This window comes from Saccopteryx bilineata, chromosome 3 (assembly GCF_036850765.1).
Source record: "Saccopteryx bilineata isolate mSacBil1 chromosome 3, mSacBil1_pri_phased_curated, whole genome shotgun sequence".
Lineage (NCBI taxonomy): Eukaryota > Metazoa > Chordata > Mammalia > Chiroptera > Emballonuridae > Saccopteryx > Saccopteryx bilineata.
The window spans coordinates 100,795,570-100,820,996 of NC_089492.1; the positions used below are offsets into that span (position 1 = coordinate 100,795,570).

The window sequence follows — 25,427 nt, forward strand, 5'->3', positions numbered from 1 at the left end:
ATCTGTATGGTAGTTCAGCAGGTTAATTATTTGCAAACCGGAGAGCTTGTGATGAGTAGGCATTTGGAATGACTCCTGTTTGCATGCTGATTTGTGCTGGAAGAGGCCAAGCTTCCTCCTGATTCCCATCAGTTCTAGCTTATCTGCACAGTGGGAGGCTGGCATGCAGGGGACATCCGGCACCTAGCACTCTCCTCTCTTCTCTTTGTCCTCCCCCTTGCAGTCCTCATCAGGGGACCTGGCTGTGCCACAAACCTTGAGTGTTTTCAGCGAGAAAAGCTAGGAAGCCTTCTTGGAGAAGGTATGAGCTTATGCATATATATAAATATACTTTTCCGGTTACTTTGTCTTTTACTTGTTCTCCATGGAAACAAGAAAGCTGAGGCCCAGAAAGGTGAGGTGACCCGGTGGCATAGGAAGGAGGAGACTCCAGATGCATTGGCCTCATGTCTGGGCTCAGTATGACCCTGGACCACTATGTGGAAGGGAATTCTGAGCCCTGGAGGAGGGCATCGTGAGGAGTTAGTGTGTCCACAGCAGCTGGGGACAGGGAGCCCAGATGCCCTCCCAGTCTAAGATGGAATCAGAGGAAATGTCAGCTCTGCCCCACCCCTGCTGAGCACCATATTGCTGTAGAAAGTGGCTCAGTTCAAAATGTACTCACAGCCAGCTCTGTGCTTGATGATGATAACTTCGCCGTTTATTGCACCTCCTGTATGCCATGTACTCGATTATAAATCATTTATTCATCTCAACAATATGTGTTGCCTATAAACCATATGCCGGGGGTGTGATGGATGGTAAGCTAGACACATGTAGCCGTCATGGGGCTTATATTCTGAAGGAGGTGGTAGACAAACAGGCAGTTACAGTAAAGCAAAGCGTGCTGAGTGACCGTGACAGTGGGAGGAAGTAGGAGCGCACAGGGTGGGCACTTAACCTGGACCTGGTGTCACGGAGTGAGGAGATCCGCAGAGGTTTTCCAGAGGAAGCAGTGATACCTAGTGGATGAGTATGAATGAGCCAAGCGAAGGGGGAAGGGTGAGACTGTTTCAAGCAGAGAGAAAGCATGGGTTATGGCATATTGGAAGTGATAGGAGTCATAATATGGCAGCGATAGAGTATTTAAGAGGGAGCTTGACTCAACGAGACTGGAGAGGGACTAGGTCTGAGCAGCACTGAAAGTTGTTGTAAGGATTTGGGTTTAAAAGGTCTTACACAGGCCTGACCAGGCGGTGGCGCTGTGGATAGAGTGTTGGCCTGGGATGCTGAGGGCCCTGTTTCGAGCCCCTAGGTTGCTGGCTTGAGTGTGGGCTCACCAACTTGAGCACAGGGTCACCAGCTTGAGTCCAAAGGTCGCTGGCCCAAGCAAGGGGTTGCTGGCTCAGCTGCAGCCCCCCAGTTAAGGTATATATGAGAAAGCAATCAATGAACAACTAAGGTGCTGCAACTATGAGTTGATATTTCTCATCTCTCTCCCTTCCTCTCTTTCCCTGTCTCACTAAAAAAAAAAAAGCCTTAGGGAAATAATTTTGAAAAATCAATCTGGCTTTGGAAAGGAGTTGTGAGTAGAGCAGGTTTGGAGGTAGAGGGGCCAGGAGAGAGTGTGGTACAGTAATCTGGAAAGAAATGCTGGGGTTTGGACCAGTGGGGTGGCATGGGGTTGCAGAGTAATCTTCAGGATTTAGAGAGGAGTCGGTGTGACTCCTAGGTTTGGGATTTGAATGCTTACTGGGTGGTGGTGACATGTCCTGCAATGGGAAATGCCAGATGTGGGGGGTGGGGCCCGAGGCGGATTAAGGTCAATTGAGGCCCTGGAGTGCAGAAGAAAATATTGGGCCCCTTAAAAAAAGAGGGAAAATAAAAATACATGTTAACCATATTTTTAAATAAATAAAAAATATTGCCTGACCAGGCGGTGGCGCAGTGGATAAGCATCAGACTGTAATGCGGAAGACCCAGGTTCGAGACCCCAAGGTCGCCAGCTTGAGCACGGGCTCATCTGGTTTGAGCAAAAGCTCACCAGCTTGAGCCCAAGGTCGCTGGCGTAAGCAAGGGGTTACTCAGTCTGCTGAAGGCCCGCGGTCAAGGCACATATAAGAAAGCAATCAATGAACAACTAAGGTGTTGCAATGCGCAATGAAAAACTAATGATTGATGCTTCTCATCTCTCTATTCCTGTATGTCTGTCCCTGTCTATCCCTCTCTCTGACTCTCTCTATGTCTCTGGAAAAAAAAAATATTATGTATTATTAATGTTAACATTGCACATATGAAACCAAACGGTGTCATCAGAAAAAAGTGTGAAGTTGGGGTTTTGCGGGGCCCTTCAGAAGTCGGGGCCCAGGGTGTGAGCCCACAGTTAAATCCACCTCTGGGAGGGGCCTTGGTTATGCAGAGTTTGAGCTCTCTGTGAGATGTCCAAGTGTTCCGTGAGTAGCTGAATATAGGACGTGGAGCTCAGGGACATATCTGGTCTAGAGATATAACTCTGGGGTTGGTTGACATATGGCCAGTGCCTGCAGAGGTCTGGCAGGTAGTGTCAGTGTAACAGCCAACAGCCAGGCTGGCTGAGGTGAACAGGGGGCAGTTGCAACTTAGCTCGAGCTGATTGCTGTCATGTGGGAACAAGGGCCAGGTGTTGGTGGACCTTCCAATTAAAAAGATAAATAAAGCATAGCAAATAGTAAGGGTGCCATCGTGTTACAGTTCTGTGCCACCACTCTAATGGCATGGCCTTGGTCAAGGAAGTCATCTCCCTATGCCTCAGTCCCCACTGGTAAAATAGGGACAATAATAGTACTACCTGCAGGGTTGCTTAGGGATTAAAGGGTTTTAACCTTTGTAAAGCATTTAGGACAATGTCCTCCTCATCCTGTAAGTACTTGTTAAATAATCAATAAATGGCTAGCTAAGTGAGTGAATACTGCTGTGGAGTGAAATAAGGAGAGGTTTAAGAGGGAACCCCAAGGAGTGCTGACATGCTACGGCCTGCTGAGCAAACGGACAAGGAGTGGCAAGCCAGGAGCGGGGTCCCCCGCAGTTCGGGGGTGTAATTGTAGAAGACGAGGTTTGTCAGCAGCGTCAAACGTGGCAGAGAGATCAGGAAATACAGACCAAAATGTCAACTGACTTGAGCAGCAGTGCCTCCCTCACCTCACGGACAGCCTGCAGGCTGGCATTATTTCATTTAAGGTTTAAGGAGGTCATGCTGATGTGCTAACTCATGCAGCTGGACTGTGGGTGGGATGGGATGGTACGGTACCTGGATGGCTCCTGTTAAGCCTAATCCGGATGGACTCGAAACATTGAAGACACGAACAAAATTCGTCGATTCCACACCAAAGCTTTATTGTCTAGCTTGGCCAAGCGGCGGCAACTCAGACAGAAATCTGAGGGAGAGCGCGCCGGCCCCTTGTTCTACCTAGTTTTTATAGTTTTGCAAGCAGGAAGTACAGAAGCAAAAATTGCAATTAGGTGCCCTTTACCACTATAGGTTATAGTCATATGTCCTTTTAACATGATAGGACCATGTTCAATTTGCAAGCCATACATCATTTTGGAGAAAACAAAATTTACAAGTCAACACAATGATAGAAAGATGTCTCTTCCTGTGCCTGGCTAGCCATTCCCCCCTTTCCCCACAGCTGTGGTGGAATGTCAGGGAATCCATGTTTTCCTTCCCTTTGCATTTACAATACAATGCCAAGGGCCATCCTGGTTTTATGCCAATCACAGTACAGAGATTATTCACAACATTTCTCTGCACACCTTAACCCAAATTAATAAAATGTTCTTTAAGTCTTTTTAAAATATTAAGATTGATTCTGTAGCTTTTGGTACTTTACAACACCTGCGGGTGAGGTGGCGCAGTGGCTCCTCAGGGCTCCTCAGCTCCTCAGCTCCAGCTCTGGAGCCCAGGATCCTTCCTCTACTTCCCGCTTCTAGAGGACTTAGCAAAGGATTTCACCAAGATTTCTGAGCAGCACAGTGGTCAATTTTCTTTCCTTTGCCTATAAACAGAATACACTTTTCTCTCTGTACTTCTGGAGTATCCTATACAAGAAGTATCATTCCTTCTTGCGATGGATGATGTTAGGTTAATGTTATTGTCAAGAGTAAGTCTTATAGATCACCACCTGTAAGAGCAGAGCCTCTCTTTCCCAAACTTGGCTTAGTAACTTTGGTCATCTTAAAAGAAACAGTATGGCCTGGCCTGACCTGTGGTGGTGCAGTGGATAAAACATGGACCTGGAACACTGAGGTCAGTGGTTCAAATCCCTGGGCTTGCCTCGTCAAGGCACATATGGGAGTTGATGCTTCCTGCTCCTACTTCTCTCTCTCTCCCCTCTCTAAAATGAATTAAAAAAATTTTTTTTTTTTAAAAAGGAACAATTTGCTTCAAGGTTTTGTGAATTTTTATAACAATAATATTGAAATGATTTTTTTTTTAACTTAGAACACCGAGTTGCTTAAGAAGAAAAGAATGAACAGGTGATGGTGAAAAGCTGAGATTATGTGATGTCATGGGAGTTAGGCAGAAATCAGGGACACCGGGTACTGTCCCAGGAGTCCAGTGGCGCCTGCATGGGTCATCCGGACCTGGTGCAACCAAGCTCCGTGCCCATTTCCACCTGGCATCCTGGGGCAGCTTCACTGGAGTACAGAGGGGGTTAATGATCACAACCTGGGCTCTTCTTTCCCACTTGATCAGGAAGGAGCATAAATAGCACGAAGCAAATATTGTTTAAGTGCAAATTGTGAATTATCTGAATAAAAACCTCAGCATTTAAAATGATCCTCAAAAATAATCTGGCTTTTGCTGTTTTTGTTTCATCAAAAAGTGATACTATCTCCTACCAGACTAAAGCGAAAACCCCTTCTGGGGCCATACACCTTTGCTGGGGCACACACTTCTCATTCTCTAGTGTCCGGTAAATAGTTAACGAGCCTGAGAACCCCGAGGTGAATAAGGACCCCATGAAGAAAACTAGTAGCTTTATTCCAGAAAAGCAGTGCTCAAAAGCTTCATGCTTACATCATCCTGGTGCTGAATGTTTCCCCACATTTTTGTCAGTGCCTCACCCCCACTTCATCCTCTGCCCTGTTCCCTCTTGTGAAGAACAGCGCCACCTGGAGTCAGGTCCTGGTGGTGTGGGGTCTCAAGCTTGTAAAAATTGGGGGTCTTCTTAAAATAAAAAGACTGTAAAATTAGGTACAGAAAAACTAGTGCTTATTTAAAGGAAAAAGAAAGTGGGGGCCTGACCTGTGGTGGCACAGTGGATCAAGCATTGACCTGGAATGCTGAGGTCACCGGTTCAAAACCCTGGGCTTGCCTGGTCAGGGCACATATGGGAGTTGATGCTTCCTGCTCCCCCCCCCCCCCGTCTCCTCTAAAATAAATAAATAAATAAATAAATAAATAATTTTAAAAAAAGTGGGTAGGAAGGAAGGGGCTCGTACAGGTGAGGGGTCCTTAACCTCGGCCCCTAAAGCCACCGAGATCGTGTTCTACAAGTGAGGTACTTTGCCATCTGTTGACTTCTTCAGCTCCATCTTGAAGCATTTGCCCTCACTTCTTGTCTTCCTGCAGTGCTGATCTCCTGGGCACATCCTTCTATTTCAGCCTCTTGTACTTCCTTCTTCCTTCCCTTTAAAGCTTTATCCTGGCTTTGGTTTAAATATTTTTGCATTACTATTTGGTTGTCTAGTTGGGGATTCTAAACAACACTTTGGAGACTAGGTCTGCCTGTTGTATTTTGCTCACAGTTGTAGTTCCAGGGCTTAGCTCAGTGGCTGGCCCAGAGCTGGAACTCAAATACTTATTGAATGAATAAATTTGGTAAGAAGTAAAGATACTACTAGTAAAAACAAATTTGTGGGTTTTATGCCCCCAAGAAAAATTCCACTGGGTAGTGCCAGCGTCAAGTATTTGGGTCACCTGTGTCCGTGCTTAGGATCAGCAGCAGCAAAGCATGCTTAGAGATTTGAAAGAAAGTTTTCAAGCTTTGCCATTCAAAAATGGCACCTGAAGGGAATTGACCTCAGCAGCACGAACCCTTGCATTTAGCCTATGGACACTGTTGTGACCCTGGAGATCCCATATTCACATATAGATACAAGAAATACTTTCAATCAAGCAGATGATGTTTTGGGTAGTCCTCATTAGAGTTTTCTGGCTCTGTTCTCAATAGATTAAGATTGGCCGCTTAGCTCTAGCGCTTTCAGTTACAGGGAGTTCTGCTCTAAGGGGATGCATTCCTGTAAACCTGCCACTCAGCAGGAAGGCAGCTTGCCGTCTGTGCTGGAGTCTGCCAGGCTGAGAGGGGAGCCTTGGGGTGGGGTAGGGAGCTCAGACCTGGGCCCTCTGCTTTTCAAACGGCCTAGTCCTCCCAGCTGCCCCAGTACAGGTCAAGTCAAGTCAGTCTCTGCCCTCCGTGACTGCTTCACGCTGTCCTACAGACAGTCCAGAACGCTCTCTCTCCTCTCACTCCCGATGAAATCCCACCCGCCAAGTCCCAACACAGCTCTTCCTTCTCTGGTAGTACCCACCCATGATAAATTTGATCTTGGAGCTCCAAACAGCCCTACGGACAGATAACTTTCCTCTCACGAGGTTGAGCTGTGCTCTGCTTGCATTATTAGGTAACCTTTCATGTGTCCCCAACTACTCTGTTGAGGCCTCAAGCTAGGCAACAGGCAACATGCTGTACTTCTTTGGTGTCCCAACAGTATTACACCGTGGCCAGTTCACTCCAGCTGCTGTACTGCGTTCCTTTGTTCCCTGACCGGTTCACTAAGTACCAGGTAGTGTGTCAGGCGAGGGAAACAGAGACAGAACTGAGACCGCCCCTCAGGAGTCCTCTGGTCTGGTGGAAGGGCCTTTCATGACCGGGTGCTAACTGATGGGGTTATTTTCCGTCAGTTTGGAGTGACCTTGAAGGAACTGGGCATGAGGAAGATGTATCCCAGTTTCTCCTCCATCTTATCTCTCATTTTGAATGGATTCTTAAACTTTGGAAACATGTTTGTTACATCAATCACAACTGTAACATTCTGAATTCAAATAGGAGGCACACGTGAGAGTCCACTAATGCGGTATTGACTTTATGTACTGTGAGACACTACTATACTAAATAGATTGAAATACTCTGCTAATGCGGTTATTGACTTTATGTACTGGGAGACACTACTATACTAAATAGATTGAAATACTCTGCTAATGCGGTTATTGACTTTATGTACTGGGAGACACTACTATACTAAATAGATTGAAATACTCTGTGAGTGGTGTGCGTATTTTGTACGTGGGGATGGCTGTTTTATTGACAAAAATCTTTATTAGACATTATGATAATATGTAGTTTATGTAACCAAGTATTTTGCTTCTTCATTTTAGGAAATTATACAGTTCTGGCTCACAAAGGGTGTTGATGGCTTCAGCTTCGAGGCTGTTAAATTTCTTTTAGAAGCAAAGCATCTGAGAGATGAGGCCCAAGTGAATAAGACCCAAATCCCGGTAAAGTTTTGTTTTAGACATTTTATCCCGTTTTCTGAAAATGTCATCAGAATATTCTTTTAGTCTGAGACACCAGTTACCAGAGATGTGTTCTGTCCTGTGTGTAGCATGTGCTTGCAATCATTTTCTTCAGCAACTACAGAGGAATTTCAAATGCATAAGACCAGATGTTTCCTTCCACTGGTCCCCTCGGGAGCGAGGGGTCCCTTGAGGAGTCCCCTAGTGACAAGGGTTCTGAGGGCAGAGGCAGTGTGGACTCCAAGGGCCACAGCTACTTGCTGCAATTTTGCCATCTCAATTCAGCTCAACCGAGGAGGCCTAACCTCCCAGCGCCTTTGTAGTCATGAGACCTCCCGGCAGAAGGGAGGGAGCTGGCACTGCTGAGTCTCTCGCAGGCTGTGTGCTGTCACTGAGGACTTGCCATTTAACTCTCTCAAGAGTGGTTTCATGATCGCCATTTAGCAAATGTTGGAGAAATTAACTTATCAGGGATGACAGAGTTGCCAAAGGGAGTTACAAACCAGGCCTATCTCGCTGCGGAATCTGGGCTCTGTAGTGCTACCCCCGTGGTTCTCGACCTCCCTCCATGTCGGGATGAGACAGTAATCATGTGCCACTCTGTCCCTTTGGTTGACCACCATGTTACACTCACTCTGTTTTCAAGGCCGAGTGACACTAGCCCTAAAATGCGTTCCAGAATAATGGATTTCCATATTTATACAATGGAATGTCAAAAATAAATGAATTACATTGACACACAGCAATATGGGTGAATATTAGCAATGTAATGTATAGCCAAAAACCCCTCACTAAATTATATATAGCATGATGCCCTTTTTATAAAGTAAAATAAAATTATATGGTTATCAAGTTTATTATCAAGTGTCTAAGCTTTTGTCCTGAATAGTAGATTTATGGGCACTACCACTTTATTAAAAAAAACAACAAGCCCTGGCCAGTTGGCTCAGCGGTGGAGTGTCGGCCTGGCGTGCAGGGGACCCGGGTTCGATTCCTGGGCACATAGGAGAGGCGCCCATTTGCTTCTCCACACCCCCTCTCCCTTCCTCTCTGTCTCTCTCTTCCCCTCCCGCAGCCGGGGCTCCATTGGGGCAAGGATGACCCGGGCGCTGGGGATGGCTCCTTGGCCTCTGCCCCAGGCGCTAGAGCGGCTCTGGTCGCGGCAGAGCGATGCCCTCTGGTGGGCTGAGCGTTGCCCCTGGTGGGCGTGCCGGGTGGATCCCGGTCGGGCGCGTGTGGGAGTCTGTCTGACTGTCTCTCCCGTTTCCAGCTTCAGAAAGATACAAAAAACAAAACAAAACCAAAAACAAAAAAACAACAACAACAAAAGAGAAGTTGGCCATGCATGGGCTAATTATGAGAACACATCACAAAACAAACCACAGGTTATTATAAGTACCTTTTCTTGCATAATTTTCAATTAAAAGGAAAAAAAGGTGTTGAATTATCCATTTGTCCTAAAGAGAAGCACTTATCCTTGGAGAAGAAATCTCAAAATAACCTTGCTAATTAATAATGAGATGTCATGAGAGAGGTATACCTTTCCATTCTGACAAATGATTAGAACAGTGGGATTTCTGTGCTATCCAAGAAAAACTTACGTAATTTCAGGAAGAGATCTAAGATTCCAAAAAATTCACTTGGAAGTGAACTTATTTACAACAATAAAAGGCCCACTGAATGGACGGCAGCTCAGGCTTGGATTTTCCAGCCTATCCACATTCATTCCAGTACCCACACCCGTGCTTGTGTTAGATCCACTCCTTTATTACCATAACCCTAGGAAGGCACAGAATGAATACCAGGAAAAATTACTGAAACCCTGGGAGAGGACAACAGTAAAAATAAAGGTTCTGATAAAAAAAAGTTTAAATGCATATTAATAATTTGTGAGCAGATAAAGTATAGGTGTAATGATGAGCTTTATACATATTAAGATAATTTGTCTTTAATAAAAGTGTCTGGAGCATTAGGACAATTAATTGTTTAGGAGGAAGATTCTGTTAAATACATTTTTTTTTTAGCAAGAGAGATGGAGACAGAGAGAGAGACATATAGGGACAGACAGACAGGAAGAGAAAGATGAAAAGCATCAATTCTTCGTTGTGGCTCCTTAGTTGTTCATTGATTGCTTTCTCATATGTGCCTTGATGGGGAGGGGGAGGCTCCAGCTGAGTCAGTTACTTCTTGCTCAAGCCAGTGACTTTTGGGCTCAAGCCGGTGACCTTTGGGCTCAAACCAGTGACCATGGGGTCATGTCTATGATCCCGCATTCGAGCCGGATGAGCCCATGCTCAAGCCGGGGACCATAGGGTTTTGAACTTGGGTCCTCTGAGTCCCAGGCCGATGCTCTATCCACTGGGAAACTGCCTAGTGGCCTGTGTTTTTTTAAAATCAATGTTTAGATGTTCAGCAGAATTGACTTATGGTTAATAATTTAAGCATCATGTGAAGTATTAATGGTTGTGAATGTTCTCTGGCCACAAAAACCCCTGAGCATTGAAAGAGCTAGAAGCTTCTTTTGACCACGTGTCTTGCTTAAGCCCTCTGAGGAGACAGTCTGTATTCCCATCAGGCCAGCTATGGGCATTTGACATGTGACAATGATGGTAACCGTGCCGTCCTGTTTTCAAAGGACACAGTCACACACTACTCAGAGCTGTACCATGACCTCACCACCACGCAGGTGGGAATGCACGACATTGTCCGGAGCTTCCGGCAGACAATGAACCGACATAGCAGGGAGCCTGGAAGATACAGGTAAGCAGAAGACCTACGTCCATACTTCTCAGGTGCAGCAATTTCTCTCTCACATGCAAGCATTCTAAAGAGGGTGAAGTTATATAATTAAACACACCTGCGTAACTGTGACTCCGTTAGGCCGGGGCCTGGTATACTCTTTTGTTGCTTAACTTTGCTGATTGTCAGTTTCCTCTTTTGTAAAATGCTAACCACAGTATTTATTTCACAAGAATTGTGTGAAACTAAAAATAATATATCTAAATGTTAGTTACCATTATTATTGTACTTGACCTGTTAGTATACTTGTACAGGATGAATCCAAGTGTTTCAACTAAACCGTTAGTATATCACAACAATGGTTAGGAACATGCTTGGGAGTTAGGCCCTGAGATGGATTCCTGCATAATGGCTGTATGACTTGGGCTGGTCAGTTCAACAAGTCTCAGTTTTCTCATCAGTTAAAAGGTGATAGCCATACCCTCATAAGGCTGTCACATGGGATAATGAAGCATTTAAAACAGTGCCTACCAAATAATAGACTTAAACCTGACTATGTTTCTATAATCACCCAATAGACAAGGAGTTGAAGAAATCTCTCCTCCTTAAAGTACATCCTGATTACCACCCCCATTTTACAGATGAGGAAACTGATCTTCTGCGCATGCAGGTACCTGTCACATGAGTAATGGCAAGGACGGGAAGGGAACTGAAACATTTGGGTTCCAGATACACTTATTCATTAATGTAATGTTTCGAACATCTAAAGCCAGCATTAATGTGGGTAATTTCAGGTGAATATATCTTCACTGAAGTGGTTTTTTTTTTTTTTTGTATTTTTCTGAAGCTGGAAACCGGGAGAGACAGTCAGACAGACTCCCGCATGTGCCTGACCGGGATCCACCCGGCACGCCCACCAGGGGCAACGCTCTGCCCACCAGGGGCAACGCTCTGCCCACCAGGGGGCGATGCTCTCCCTCCGGGGCGTCACTCTGCCGCGACCAGAGCCACTCTAGCGCCTGGGGCAGAGGCCAAGGAGCCATCCCCAGCGCCCGGGCCATCTTTGCTCCAATGGAGCCTTGGCTGCGGGAGGGGAAAAGAGAGACAGAGAAGAAGGGGGGGGGGTGGAAAAGCAAATGGGCGCTTCTCCTATGTGCCCTGGACGGGAATCGAACCCGGGTCCCCCGCACGCCAGGCCGACGCTCTACCGCTGAGCCAACTGGCCAGAGCCTAGTGTTTGGTTTTTAATAACTAAGTGCACCCCGGTAATAAAATGAGACTTGACAGGCATTCAAATACAAGTAGTAGATTTTTCTGAAAAAACCCCCTTATCTTATATGCAGGCATATACTGAAAATTGTAAGTAGTGAGAATTGCTAAACTTCCTGGAAGTAACTGAGTTTTTTTTTTAGAAAGAACAATATTGACTGAGACTCAAATGTTTCACTTTTACACACGGCCTTAGTATTTGGTTACTCTTTGGATTTATTACAATGAGATATTGGCCAGGGGACCCAGTGTATCATTTCTTGGTCATCTGGCTTGATTATACTTTCTAGTGAGTCCTAGCCTGCCATGGTTGATAGTGTGCATTCACCCCCCCCCCCCCATCTTGTTAATCAGATAGAAGCACTTTTCCCAGGCCCTGGAGACACTGGTACCCTGCCAACTTTTACAGGTTCATGGGGACTGAAGCCTATGGAGACAGCATTGACAAGACCATGATGTACTACGGCTTGCCTTTTATCCAAGAAGCAGATTTTCCCTTCAACGATTACCTCACCAGGCTAGACAGTCCTTCTGGGAACAGTGTGTTCGAGGTGATCACATCCTGGGTGGAACACATACCAGAAGGAAAGTGGCCTAATTGGATGGTAAGTCCTTATGCCCAGTTCAGCATTATCATAGCTGGTGGGTTTATTGAATAGTCATCTCCAAAATGAAGGGTGTTCGTCTTTTGGTGACCTCCACTTTTCCTTATTCAGGGATTGTTTATTGAGCCAGGCCTGTCCCAGCTTCTGACCAGGTTCTTCTTTTTCTTCATTCTTTTCCTTCTGTTTCTCAGACTATAATCTCAACTAATCTGTCTTCAAGTTCGCAGAGTCCTCTGCCAGCCCAAATCTGTCAAGCCCCTCTACTGAATTGTTATTGTACTTTTCAACTGAAAAAAGTATTTTTTTTGAGACAGAGACAGAGTCAGAGAGAGGGACAGATAGGGATAGACAAAACAGGAAGGGAGAGAGATGAGAAGCGTCAATTCTTCGTTGTGGTATCTTAGTTGTTCATTGATTGCTTCCTCATATGTGCCTTGACTGGGAGTGAAGGGGCTACAGCAGAGTGAGTGAGCCCTTTTGCTCAAGCCAGCGACCTTGGGCTTCAAGCCAGCAACCTTTGGGCTCAAGGTAGCGACCATGGGGTCATGTCTATAATCCCACGCTCAAGTCAGTGACCCCGCGCTCAAGCTGGGGAGCCCACATTCAAGCCAGACGAGCTGGCACTCAAGCCGGTGGCCTCGGGGTTTCAAACCTGGGTCCCCCGCGTCCCAGTCCGATGCTCTATCCACTGTGCCACTGCCTGGTCAGGCCCAACTGAAAATTTTATTCGGTTCTTTTCATTATTTCTCTTTATTGATAGTATCTGTTTGATGAAATATTGTTCATCACACTTTAATTCTTTAGATATATGTAGTTTAGCTCTTTGAACTTACGTATAAAAGTTGATTTAGTCTTTGGCCAGGAAGTGCAATCTGTGGGTTTTCTCAGCCACATTTCCTTTGTGTGTGTGTGTGTGTGTGTGTGTGTGACAGAGACAGAGAGAGGGACAGATAGGGACAAACAGGAAGGGAGAGAGATGAGAATGCTACCCCCCCCCCCCCCCCCCCCCGCTTATGTATGGGCCACACTTTGTTGCACTTTTTTTCTTGTTTTGAAAGCTGGATATTTAAAAAAATGAAATGTGGGCATTCTGGAAATCACATTTTCCCCTCCTGAGTGTTTGTTGCTGTTTCTTTAGTGACTTTAAGTTAATTCTCCAGAATCTGTTTTCTTGGTTGGGTGGCCATGTCTCTACTTGGCCAGCTTATCGTATTAGTCACCTAATGATCAGAGATTCCTTTAATGCCTTGAAACAGTCTTAGGTTTTACCTGGGCATCTGCACAACCCTGTGTATCGGTGTAGCCTTCTAGAACCCAGGAACATGTCAGAGCCTCTAAGACATCTCATTCACCAGCCTTTAAATTTCGTGGCCAGCCTCTGTTTAGCCTCAATTGGTAACCGCAGGCAGGTCTAATGTTAAACCACTGCTGCTGTTTGTTTTTGGCAAATGCCCCGGGATAGGGCTATTTGCCGAATCAACTCTGAATCTGATTGGATAAAGGAAAAAGAAACAAAATCCAAGCTGCTAGAGATAGCAGTCGGTGACAGTTCTCTAGAGATGAAGCTGTTGGTGAATTTTTTTTTTTTTTTTTTTTTACTTTTCTGAAGTTAGAAGCAGGGAGGCAGTCAGACAGACTCCTGCATGTACCCAATCGAGAATCCACCCGGCATGCCCACCAGGGGGCGATGCTCTGCCCATCTGGGGTGTTGCTCTGTTGCTGACGGAGTCCTTCTAGCACCTGAGGTGGAGGCCATGGAGCCATCCTCAGCGCCTGGGTCAACTTTGCTCCAATGGAGCCTTGGCTGCGGGAGAAGAGAGAGATAGAGAGGAAGGAGAGGGGAAGGGTAAAGAAGCAGATGGGTGCTTCTGTGTATCCTGACTAGGAATCAAACCCGGGACTTCCACACGCTGGGCTGACGCTCTACCACTGAGCCAACCAGTTGGGGCCTGTTGGTAAATTTTAAACTTATTCTGCAACACCTACTGTAGGTACAAGTCTTGGTTTTCAAGGCTATCAGATCTGAGGGGAGGGGCATGAAATTCGGACAAGTGAAAATGACACAAAGCTTGCTATTCTGAGACCAGCTGTTTTTCTTGAATGAATACTCCTTGGATTGTTAAAAGCCTTTAATTTCCAGAGTTTTGAAAAAGGGGATTTTAAGTTTTTGCCAGCATTCTCCTTTTATGGTAGAGATTTTTGGAGATCACAAATTTTATAATGTAGTGTTAGCACTTGTTTTTTATACACTGACAGTCTCGGGTATCACAGATGATTGGGACCTCAGCCCGTGGGAGGCCCTATCTCTGTCTCCGGCTGTGATCCACCTGTAGAAATAGTTCTGAAAATCAAACGCTCTAGGTCCAGAAGGCTTGAAAAATCACAGGGCTTCTTTTCTGATGCTCTTAAGACAATGAAAAGCATAAATGGAGGCAAAATTTGACCCACTTTTCTGTCCTTAAAAACAGAAAAACAGTTTACAATGGCCTACAAGAGATCATTGTAAAGATAATTTTAGTACCTCTGAAGGGAAAAAATGTAGCCCCCCTTTTCCTGAATTGTAGCAACTAAGTTCCTGGTCTCGGATTCAAGTTCAAAGTCTGGTTCTGCCTTATCCTCTGACTTGAGTAAATGATGCAGGTTCTCTGGGCCTGTTCCGTCATTTGTAAAATGGGGATAATATTCGACAACACTGTGGTGGAGGGGAAAAAATCAGACATAACATAGGCATGAAGTACTCATTCAATAGCAAAGCGCCATGCTCAGCGTATGCTTGTGTGAGTGAGTTGTGGTCCATGAAAAGAGTTGTTAGGTGATTTAAATTAACTCAAATAAGGGCTAGATGTTTTAATATTTAATTGGAACACTTTAACATAGAAATATATTTAAAAATATAAAACTTTACAAAAAATTTCCACATGGCTCTGTAAATTTATCAAAAGATGTCTTTTAATTTAAAATGTTTTGAATAGTTCAGTCAGACACAGAAGTCTTTCTCCCGCCCTGTCCCTTCCACTTGTTCTGTCCTCACCCTGCTCTCTATGGGGAGCATTTTTTGTTTCCTTTCCTGTCAATATTCCCTGTGCAAAAATATTAATCCGCAACCTCATAAATCTGATTTGCAAAATCATTGTGAAGTAAATTATTCTGTTGTTCATAATGGCCAAGACAGTGAATTTGTCAATCACACAAGTAGCAGGTTGAACTCAAATTCAGGCTTGCTGATACCTTGTTTTTCGCCTGGTGAACTTACTGTGAAATGGTAAATCTTCTGGAAAACTGTGTGTAGAGGGATGTTCTTAAAAATATATGCCTTTTAGCTTGGTGGACCGGACAATGCCCGGCTGACTTCTCGTCTGGGGAAAGAATATGTCAACATCATGAACATGCTTGTTTTCACACTTCCCGGAACTCCCATTACTTACTATGGGGAAGAAATAGGAATGGGAAATATTCTAGCTACAAATCTCAACGAAAGCTATGATGCCGTAAGTTAATATATTTAACCATGTGCCATACCAATACTTGTTTTTGCCAAATCAGAGAATTTGCTATTTCTATTCTACAGCTGCAAATCATGATTACTTTGCTTTACTTTCTGTTAGAATTCTCTGCTTTCTTGGCTGGGGAACTTGTTCTTGTGTATAGCCCAGGAATCTGCATTTTAAAGATTTTTCCCATTTGATTCGTAAGCACACTAAAATTGGTAACTGAGTTTGAGTTTGGAATATTATTCATTGCCCTCTACATACTCAGGAATATTTATTTATAGTACTTGTCTGTATTGCTAGATTTCATTTGACCACAGCACAAAGATTCTTCCTGTTAGTTTAACAAAAGTAGTGCACAGCCTCAGACCTGGGTTGTTTCTATTTTGATTTTGTTTGAGGCTACAGAGCCATAATTTCATTATGAATGCTAGACAGATGAATAAATCTTACACCTATAATTTGTATGATTAGTTTTCAATTGTATAGGTCCAATTTCCTTAATATTTGATCAAAGGAAACTTTTTAAAATTCAGCTCTTAAATCTGTGTATGTACACTCATGTGCAATAACCAGGTTGGACAAAAGAGGACAGAATTTAGGCTCACTTGTACATGGCTGCATACATGAATTGACCATCATCACTGTATCACAGTCAAATAAGTTGGTAACGGCACATTTTGAAATCCTGTATTACTCATTTTTAGAGAAAAGCAGCAAAGAGTCCAAGCATGTATCAAAATTCAGTTGGTATAGTCTATTCAAACTCAAGATGCTATTAATATTTTCCAATTTAAAGTGTGAAATTGGTTATGTATTGAATGTTAAGGCCTTTTCATTATGAATGATAATGATTACAAATACTGCTAAGAAATAGAGGAAATTAAATAATTATGAAGTAAATCATGGCCAAATTATATTTCCTTTTATAACCAGACCACTGTTTTCTATGGTCTTTTGACATAGGATACCCTTCTCTCAAAGTCACCAATGCAGTGGGACAATAGCTCAAATGCTGGTTTTTCTGAAGGAAGTCACACCTGGTTACCCACCAGTACAGATTACCACACGGTAAATGTGGATGTAAGTATCAATGAATCTTATGCTGATTCCAGAAACAGGAAATGCATTTCTGTGCTAATAACATATACTCACCCTGAATCTAAAACCTTAACTGATGCTATTTAAATCAATCACATACACTTCTCTTGCAGTTTTCAAGTCATGTTTTATGAAAGGACAAGCTCGTACAAAGTGTGCTACTTGAAATACCATACAGAAAGCACAGCTCTAGATCGGAAGATAAGAGCTTACAGTTATTAAGGAAATTTTACGGAGGTCTGTCAGCAAGCCTAATTATCCTTTTTCTTTTCCTCCCCTCAAAAGGAAGGAAGGAAAGAAGCAAGGAAGGAAGGAGATCAATCAATCTAGGAGAATGTGGACTTGAGGGCAAGCTTATATACCTGAATGAATAATCCCTAAAAGTAGCTGTTCTAGAAAAGCATACCTTTTGGTTTTTGCCTATACCATTTTATGTTTCCATGGTGATCAGGTTTGTCAAGTTCAGTAACCAAATTTCCTAAACATTGTGAATATTAAAATTAAAAAATTCGGTTCTTGTGCCACAAAAAACATTAAGTGTTCAGTAGCTAGTGTCTACCATACTGGATAACACAGATATAGAAGAGATATAAGACATTAAAATCTATTTTTAAATGGCCATTACAATTTTAAGGGTAACCATTAAAAGAATAGATATGAGTGTCGAATTTTCAAAGAATATTGGAAGTAAAAAAAATTACATAATGGTAACTAATTGATCCAATAAACAGCTGAAAAGAAAATTATGTTTTTTTTTAAGACTTTGTTTAATCATTTTAAAGAGAGAGAGAGAAAAGGGGAGGAGCAGGAAGCATCAACTCCCATATGTGCCTTGACCAGACAAGCCAGGGTTTTGAACTGGTGACCTCAGTGTTCCAGGTTGACACTTTATCCACTGTGCCACCACAGGTCAGGCAAGAAAGAAAAATTTAAAAGTACAACTATAAATTAAAGAAAAAATTGGGCTACAGAATTATGTCTAAACGTATGGTAACCGCCTGACCTGTGATGGCACAGTGGATAGAGCGTATACCTGGAATGCTGAGGTTGCCCTAGGTTCGAAACCCCCATTTTGCCTGGTTAAGGCACATGCAATAAACAACTATGAATTGATGCTTCCCACTCCCGCAACCCCCGCCTTTCTCTCTCTCTGTCTCTCTCCCCCCTCTAAAATCAATAAATAAAATATAAAAAAAATAAACATATGGTAACCACAAATATAAATGGGTTAAATTTACCTATTAAAAGATAAAAACTCTCAGATTAGATAAAACGTAATCTGACATAAGACACAGCTAAAAAAAAACCCCAGAATTAATATACATCGAAGACAAATGCTAACAAAAATAAAGCCTGCCTCCCGGCTATAGAACTGAGTAATTTCATTAATTGGTATCTGTATCTAGGAATATTTATACATGATAAATATTCAAGGATCTCTACTGAAGCATTGTTTTTATTAGCAGAAGACTTTGGACATGATTTATATATATCATTAGACAATTAGAACGAGGGAGGTTCTCACATGTACTAAATAATAAACAGTACAGAATGGTAACATGCCGTTATTTGTGTAAGAAAGAAAAGGTACTGTATGTCTATGTTTGCTTGGGCAAAGAATGGTTCATTTCACAATACATAAAGATGAAATGATACATAAACAGCACAGGGTCTATCTCTAAGAGGAACTGGGAAGTTAGGGGATGGTGGTAAAGAAAACCTTTTATTTTATATATTTATACTATCTTCTTATAATTGAGGTTTTTTTTTTTATATATATATATATTTTTTTTTTTTTTTGTATTTTTCTGAAGCTGGAAACTGGGAGAGACAGTCAGACAGACTCCCGCATGCGCCCGACCGGGATCCACCCGGCACGCCCACCAGGGGCGATGCTCTGCCCCTCCAGGGTGTCGCTCTGCCGCGACCAGAGCCACTCCAGTGCCTGGGGCAGAGGCCAAGGAGCCATCCCCAGCGCCCGGGCCATCCCTGCTCCAATGGAGCCTTGGCTGCGGGAGGGGAAGAGAGAGACAGAGAGGAAGGAGGGGGGGAGGTGGAGAAGCAAATGGGCGCTTCTCCTATGTGCCCTGGCCGGGAATCGAACCCGGGTCCCCCGCACGCCAGGCCGACACTCTACCACTGAGCCAACTGGCCAGGGCCTATAATTGAGTTTTATACTGAACACATGTATTTCCTATTTTAATAAAAGTAAAGATACAAAAAGTAGGTGTGGAAATATTTAATAGCAGACAAAATAGAATTCAATATGAAAAGCATAGACACAAAGGCAATTTAGAAAAACGGATAAAAGAACATTCCGCTACAAATCATGACTCTATGCATATTACTTCAAAATATATAAAACAAGTACTCTCAGAAATGCAAAGAGAAACTGACAAACACAATTACAGAGAAATACTTCAACATACTTCTACAAAGTGACAAATCAAGTAGATACAAATAATAGGTAACATTTACTGGGCACTTCTTATGTGAGTGGCACTGAGCTATGCTTTTTCATGCATTATCTAAGGCTATCGAAAATGTTAATAGTAATTCAACAAGTCATACACATAAAGCATATACATGTACCATAAATACCTTTGTACCTGGTGAACAGAGAATTAAATATATTTTAAAACATCCATTAGATACTCATTAAAGACTACACATTAGGTACCTGCCCCCAAACAACTACCACCCCCAAAACCACCACAGTCAACACGCCTGGCAAGAGTACAATGAAATGAACATTAGCACAGATTTGGCAACAGCCCTTACAGAGAATAATTTGTTGGCATTATGTGTCAAGTGTCTATACTCTTTGACATAGCAATTGTCTTTCCAATATTTATATCCTAAATAAATCATGGGGTAAGAATATAAGAAAATATTAGAAACTTAAATGTTGAAATGAAAGGGAATGGCTAATATGGTATAACCAACAGAATATTAGTCTGCCATTAAAATGACATTTATGGAGTTATACTATAGTAACAGAAGATGCTTGAAATGTTAAAGGAAAAAAAAGATATACAACATTAAATTATATATGTTATTTATATAGCTGTAAAATAAACCCCCATCTTCTTTAATGGACATATGTTACTTTTATGGTTTTAAAAAAGTACTAACTTTTACTTTAGGCAGTGTTTTTCCTTGCATCCTTTTCTTGCAACTTCCTGTTCACTAGCTATGCAAGAAACATGTCTGCAGAAGGTATGGCAACCCAGACATTATTCTACACAAGAGAGTAGAGAAGCCCCAGTTCTCCAGAAGTTCTCTGAGTCCATTGCCAGCACGGCTGCTTTTCTGCCAGTTACAAGAGTATAAAGGGACTTTATTTAGGCACATTAACTATCCATTAACTTAGACATAGACATCTGTTTTGGAATTCCTAAAGTGGAGTCAAATTTGGTCTTTATCAGCTCCGGTCAAGATGTAGCACATAACTTCAATGACGAGGTGAAACCATGCACCTGCAATTTCTACCCGTAGTTAAATAAACTACTCTTAACTACTTATTAATACTTACAATTTGGTAACTGTTTTAAGGGGCAGAATTGAAGCAAGATATTTTGGGGGGAAATTTCTTATTTAATACCAAAAATATTTTTTAAAAATTCTTAGAATCAAACATTTACGTTAATATTTTTTAAAATAGGTCCAAAAGACTCAGCCCAGATCAGCATTAACGGTGTATCAAGAATTAAGCGTGCTTCATGCCAATGAGCTGCTCCTCAGCAGGGGCTGGTTTTGCTATTTGAGGACTGACAGCCACTTCGTCATGTACACAAGAGAAATGGATGGCATGGACAGAGTCTTTCTCGTGGTTCTGAATTTTGGAGAATCATCACTGCTAAATCTAAGGGAAATTATTTCAAACATCCCCACAAAAGTGAGGATAAGGTTCAGTACCAATTCTGCCAACAAAGGAAGTGAAGTTGATGCATTGGCCATCACACTGGACAAGGGAGAAGGACTCCTTCTTGAATACAACACAAAGTACTTCCTTCATCACCAAAGAGGTTTCAGAGACAGGTGTTTTGTCTCCGATCGGGCCTGCTACTCCAGCGTACTCAACATACTGCACAGCCTGTGCTAGGCGCTCCGGGAAGGAGGCGGCGACGCTGGCATTCCGCTCTCCTGCAGCATGCAGTAACTCCGTGTACAGCATGCCGCCAGGTAAACCCTATGAACAGCCACTAATTCTTAGATATTTCTGTAGCTTGAATGTAGCTGCTTTAGGAAAGGTTCTCAAATGTTTTTAAATAATAATAAAAGGTTTAAAAAAATTGTTTGTAGGACATTAATTGAGATTAGCAGTAGATATTAGAACATTTTAGGACTCCAGATTATTAGAAAGCTCTAATGCATTTTAATGTGAAGAATGTTCTTACTCCCTAAAATACAGGCACAGAAACTAGAGGATGACTTACACCAAACTGTCTAAAAATGTTCACAAGCAAAGACGCAGGGCCTTGATTTGTAAAATATAAAAAAGAAAATTTTAGTAAACCAGACAGAAACAAAGCTGTTCTGACGGGAGAGAGGAGAGCCCTGCTGCTCGACCCTCCTCAGCACCCCCTCCTGGGGAGCAGGGCGGAGCACTGCTTTCCCGGGCGAAGAGGCATGACACCAAGGAGAGCACTGTCAGTGAGAGCTACACTCAACAGAATTTGGGTAGAGAAGCAGATTTTTATAAACTATTCACTAACTTAAAAAAAGTCTCACTTTTGCTAACCCAAATGCAAATAAAACTAGGAAGTATTTCAATGTGTTTCCAATTCCCAAAGTATACAACGTTTTCAGAATTTTATGTATTTTTTAAGAGTCTCGAAAACACTGGTGCTGTCGAGTCCAAGTTCCTCATACAGGAATTTAATCTGGGCTGTAATCTAAAAGAGACACATTAAAAAAATTAGATAGAAGGCCTCTGCAGTGAAACTCCAGTGTTCAAGTCTGACTGTCTATCTTCTTTACCTAACCCTGAAGTCTGCAATTTATGGCAGGGATGCATTTCTCTGGGAGAGGCAGAAGGCTCCCAACAATGAAAAGATTCAGTACTTTCACAGAACTCACAGTACTAGAGAGAGCCTCTTCTCTTAATGGTCTCGGTACTAACCCTCTTGGGTCCCAGTCACAGGCCTGACCCCTGGAAAGCAGCTGTCATAAAGCTCGCCACACCATGACGTGGAGTACAGGACGTCTCTACCTGGGGATCTGTTAAGCAAGAGGGGCTGGATAACATACCTTTTTCTGAGAATCCTCAATCACATGATTGCCTCCCGGCCGAATGTCTAAAATAATACTGGGGGCCTGATAGCCTGAAAGAGTTAACATGAAATAATTAGAAAGTTTTTGGCCAACTGAGGCCCATTTCTCCGCTCTCTTTCCAAGTAATCAATTAAAACAACAGTGAAGGAAGAAGGCATAAACCACCAATACCAACAAAGAGATGGGGTTAGGCGGCGAGCAAGAAAACAACAGGGAAAGCAGGAGGATAGTGTTTGGGGAAGCTGGACAGAAGACTGCGGGCCACAGCCACCTGAGAATGCTGTGACCCAGGAGGAAGCCACTGGCCCTGGGCAGTCTGAGCCTCAAGACCCAGAGATGAGACACAGAGCTGAACATGGGGCAACTGCCTGGAAATCTGAATGCAAGTCCCCCAACACTGAGTCCTGAAGGACTTGGCAAGAGCTGTTTAATAAAATAAAAACATCTAGAGAAAATTAAAGCTGCTAGCTTGGGCACTGAGGCTCTGAAGCAGAAACCTCAAAAGCTGTATTTTTAGAGGTTTCTAAGAATAATGGCTAAATTAGTATTATTAAATGAATGAATGACTGTATGAGAATACATCTCCAACTTCTATTTGATATTTAAATTTACTTTTCCTGTGCCCTTCCTTATTCTAATACTGTCCTTTGAAAAAGAGGAGCAGCAGTTATAGGTACAATGCATGCTTCAATTAGTATTCAACATATGAAAAACAATTATTTGTCCATAATCACAGGGAGATGACTTGGTCTGTACATTAAATGTATTACTCTGAGCAGTATGCTAAAGGTAACAGCCCATTTAGCTATGTTCCCGCTTCTAGGTGGCCTCCTACCTTCACCAGCGTCCTTGGTATGCTCCGCAATCGCTTGTTTGAGTTTCTCAGTATAGTTTACAATGCCTTTCAGAGGTACACGCTCATCGTTTTCATATGCTGTGATGTGAATCGAAGGATAATGCTGCAAGAACATCGATGTATAAAGAATTTATATTATTCCTCATGGCCCCTTTCCACCTTACAGATTATGAAAAATAATTACCTATATTCCCCCTCCCCCAATTCTTATCTGATATATATATACATACACTTTTTTTTTTTTTTTTGTGACAGACAGAGAAAGGGACAGACAGGGAGAGAGAGGAGAAGCATCAATTCTTCGCTACAGCACTTTAGTTCATTATCTTCTCATATGTGCCCTGACCAGGGGGCTACAGCAGACTGAGTGACCCCTTGCTCAAGCCGGTGAGCCTTGCTCAAACCAGATGAGCCCATGCTCAAATCGATGACCTCAGGGTTTTGAACCTGGGTCCTCTGCGTCCCAGTTCGACACTCCATCCACTGCACCACAGCCTGTTCAGGCTTATCCGAATCTCTTGAGAGATTTGTATTAGTACAGTACTACGCTACTTATTACCTGGAATAGCCTTTTCTTAACCAGAGAGACCATGAGTTTATTGAATGGTGCTGAAAGGTGTCTGGGTATTACAGGTAGGAGCCCTCTAAAGGCCCCGGCTCAGGTAAATACCCTTTTGCTTATTGTCTCTATCACCCTGGAGAGTATTACCCTAGCTGTCTTTCACTACCTGGGGTTTGATATTTTGATAGGGACAGTAAAGTTTAATGTAGTTCTTGTGTTTTTCATCAGATGAAGGATTCCCCCATTCTTCTAACTCTTCCAGTGTCAGGGGGAGTGTAGTATCCATCATGGTGTTGAGGACATCCAAGAAAGGTGCCTAAAAAAAAGCCAAAGAAACAAACTTTGACAAAATTTGTCTGAAAGTGACAAATTTGTCTGAAAATTTAGGTGTGACAAAACCACCCCTAAACTAAAATGAGTTTCAGGAAAATACACTACATGAATGTACATGCTGACATGAGAGAACAAAGCTCAAGAAGCCACGTCAAGTACCAGGGGCCAGACTACTCGGTCCTGACCCAGGGCCAGTGACTGGCTTTTACGGTACTTGGATCCCTTCAACGGCATTTATATAAAAAGAAAGAGTTTATCTAATTTCACAATTTTTGTGCCTTTTATTCCTATATATACATTTTTATGTAAAAGTAATAAATGCTACCACCTCACATCCATTAGGATAGCTAGTTACACATGAAAGAAGAAGATTTTGACCCATGCCACAACACGAATGGACCTCGATGACATTATCTAAGAGAAATAAACCAGTTACAAAGGACAGCACTGTATGATTCCATTTACAGAGCTGCTGTAGAGTAGCCAGCTTAGAGACAAAGTAGAATGGTGGTTCCCAGGGACAGGGGGAACTGGAGAGTTACTACTTAAGGGGTACAGAATTTCACTTTTGCATGATGAAAAGTTCTGGAAATTAGTTGCACAATAGTGTAAATGTATTTAACACTACTGAATTGTACACTTAGATGGTGAAGAGGTAAATTTTGTTATTTGGCCACAATTTAAAATTAAAATTCAACACACATGAATATTCTTCTTTACTAGTTGGACATTTTGCATTAAAAAAACAACAAGATAAATGCTAATTGAAGAAAATCTGGAAACTATCCAAGTTGAAAGAGAAAACTCACTAAGGCTTATAACCAGCGTTAAAACTTGTAATAAAATGGTAGCTGCTCTTTTCACTTAGCCTTATAGTCTTGTTAACATGCATTTCAGCTTTCTCTTGTATTAACGCTAACCATGTATGGTGGGCAGATGTAAATCTTCTTGGCTGCTTAGCACCTGAACTCTTTTTCTGCAGTTAGAGTACCTCTCACTGTGGAGGTACCAAATGACCGACAGTTCCTTTCCCAGCTTTCCCTGCAGCAGAGTAGCCACATGACTTAGGTCTACCAGACATCATATGCTCTAAACTCTGAACAAGGAGGTAGTGACTCAAAGAAGTAGGGACCATAGAGAATTTATTCTGGCAAAATTGCCATAGCTATACTGAGTTTCTAGAAGCAACACTTGCAGTGTGAGGTGACGTGTGCCCAGCGGTGGGGGCAGTGACAGCTTCATGGGATAACTTCAGGGTCTATTTTGGACATGTTTCTGGTTGGGCAGCCTCTAAGACTGTTTCTAGACCCACCCTTCCCCAGTATGCTTTAATAAATCCCTTTTCTGCTTAAATTAGTCAAGAGTTGGTTTCTTGTGCTTCTAATGAACTTTAACTCTCATACAGATACTATATTGTTGGATATATAGGTGGATTCCAATTCTTCACTATTATAAGCAATGTGGAATAAATATCCTTATACATGCATTTTTCATTTCCATCCTAATTTCTAAATGTCAAAGTAATTTCTTTCTTTTTTCTTTGATGTGCCCTTACTGAAGATCAAACCTGTAACCCTGGTGCATTGGGAAGATGCTTCAACCAACTGAGCCACCAGGCCAGCGCACAAAGTAATTTTTAAAGGTCAAAAGTTAGTTGTAT

At 42.7% G+C, this 25,427-nt stretch overlaps 2 protein-coding genes across 5 annotated transcripts in view; one reads left to right on the top strand and one right to left on the bottom strand.

Annotated features, from left to right (window-relative positions):
• Positions 1-21,184, top strand: part of SLC3A1 (solute carrier family 3 member 1) — a 39,173-nt gene extending 17,989 nt beyond the window's left edge. The window contains exons 5-10 of the mRNA XM_066267037.1: positions 7,400-7,519; positions 10,173-10,297; positions 11,955-12,150; positions 15,471-15,638; positions 16,605-16,721; positions 20,404-21,184. Of these exons, the coding sequence (XP_066123134.1) occupies positions 7,400-7,519; positions 10,173-10,297; positions 11,955-12,150; positions 15,471-15,638; positions 16,605-16,721; positions 20,404-20,844 (1,167 nt within the window). The 3' untranslated portion in view covers positions 20,845-21,184. The remainder of the gene's footprint in view (positions 1-7,399; positions 7,520-10,172; positions 10,298-11,954; positions 12,151-15,470; positions 15,639-16,604; positions 16,722-20,403) is intronic.
• A 304-nt stretch (positions 21,185-21,488) lies between these two features.
• Positions 21,489-25,427, bottom strand: part of PREPL (prolyl endopeptidase like) — a 41,089-nt gene continuing 37,150 nt past the window's right edge. For all 4 annotated transcript variants that reach the window (XM_066267034.1, XM_066267035.1, XM_066267033.1 and 1 more), the window contains 4 exons: positions 23,601-23,750; positions 22,852-22,975; positions 21,993-22,066; positions 21,489-21,637 (listed from right to left, as the gene is read on the bottom strand). In XM_066267034.1, the coding sequence (XP_066123131.1) occupies positions 21,548-21,637; positions 21,993-22,066; positions 22,852-22,975; positions 23,601-23,750 (438 nt within the window). In that variant the 3' untranslated portion in view covers positions 21,489-21,547. The remainder of the gene's footprint in view (positions 21,638-21,992; positions 22,067-22,851; positions 22,976-23,600; positions 23,751-25,427) is intronic.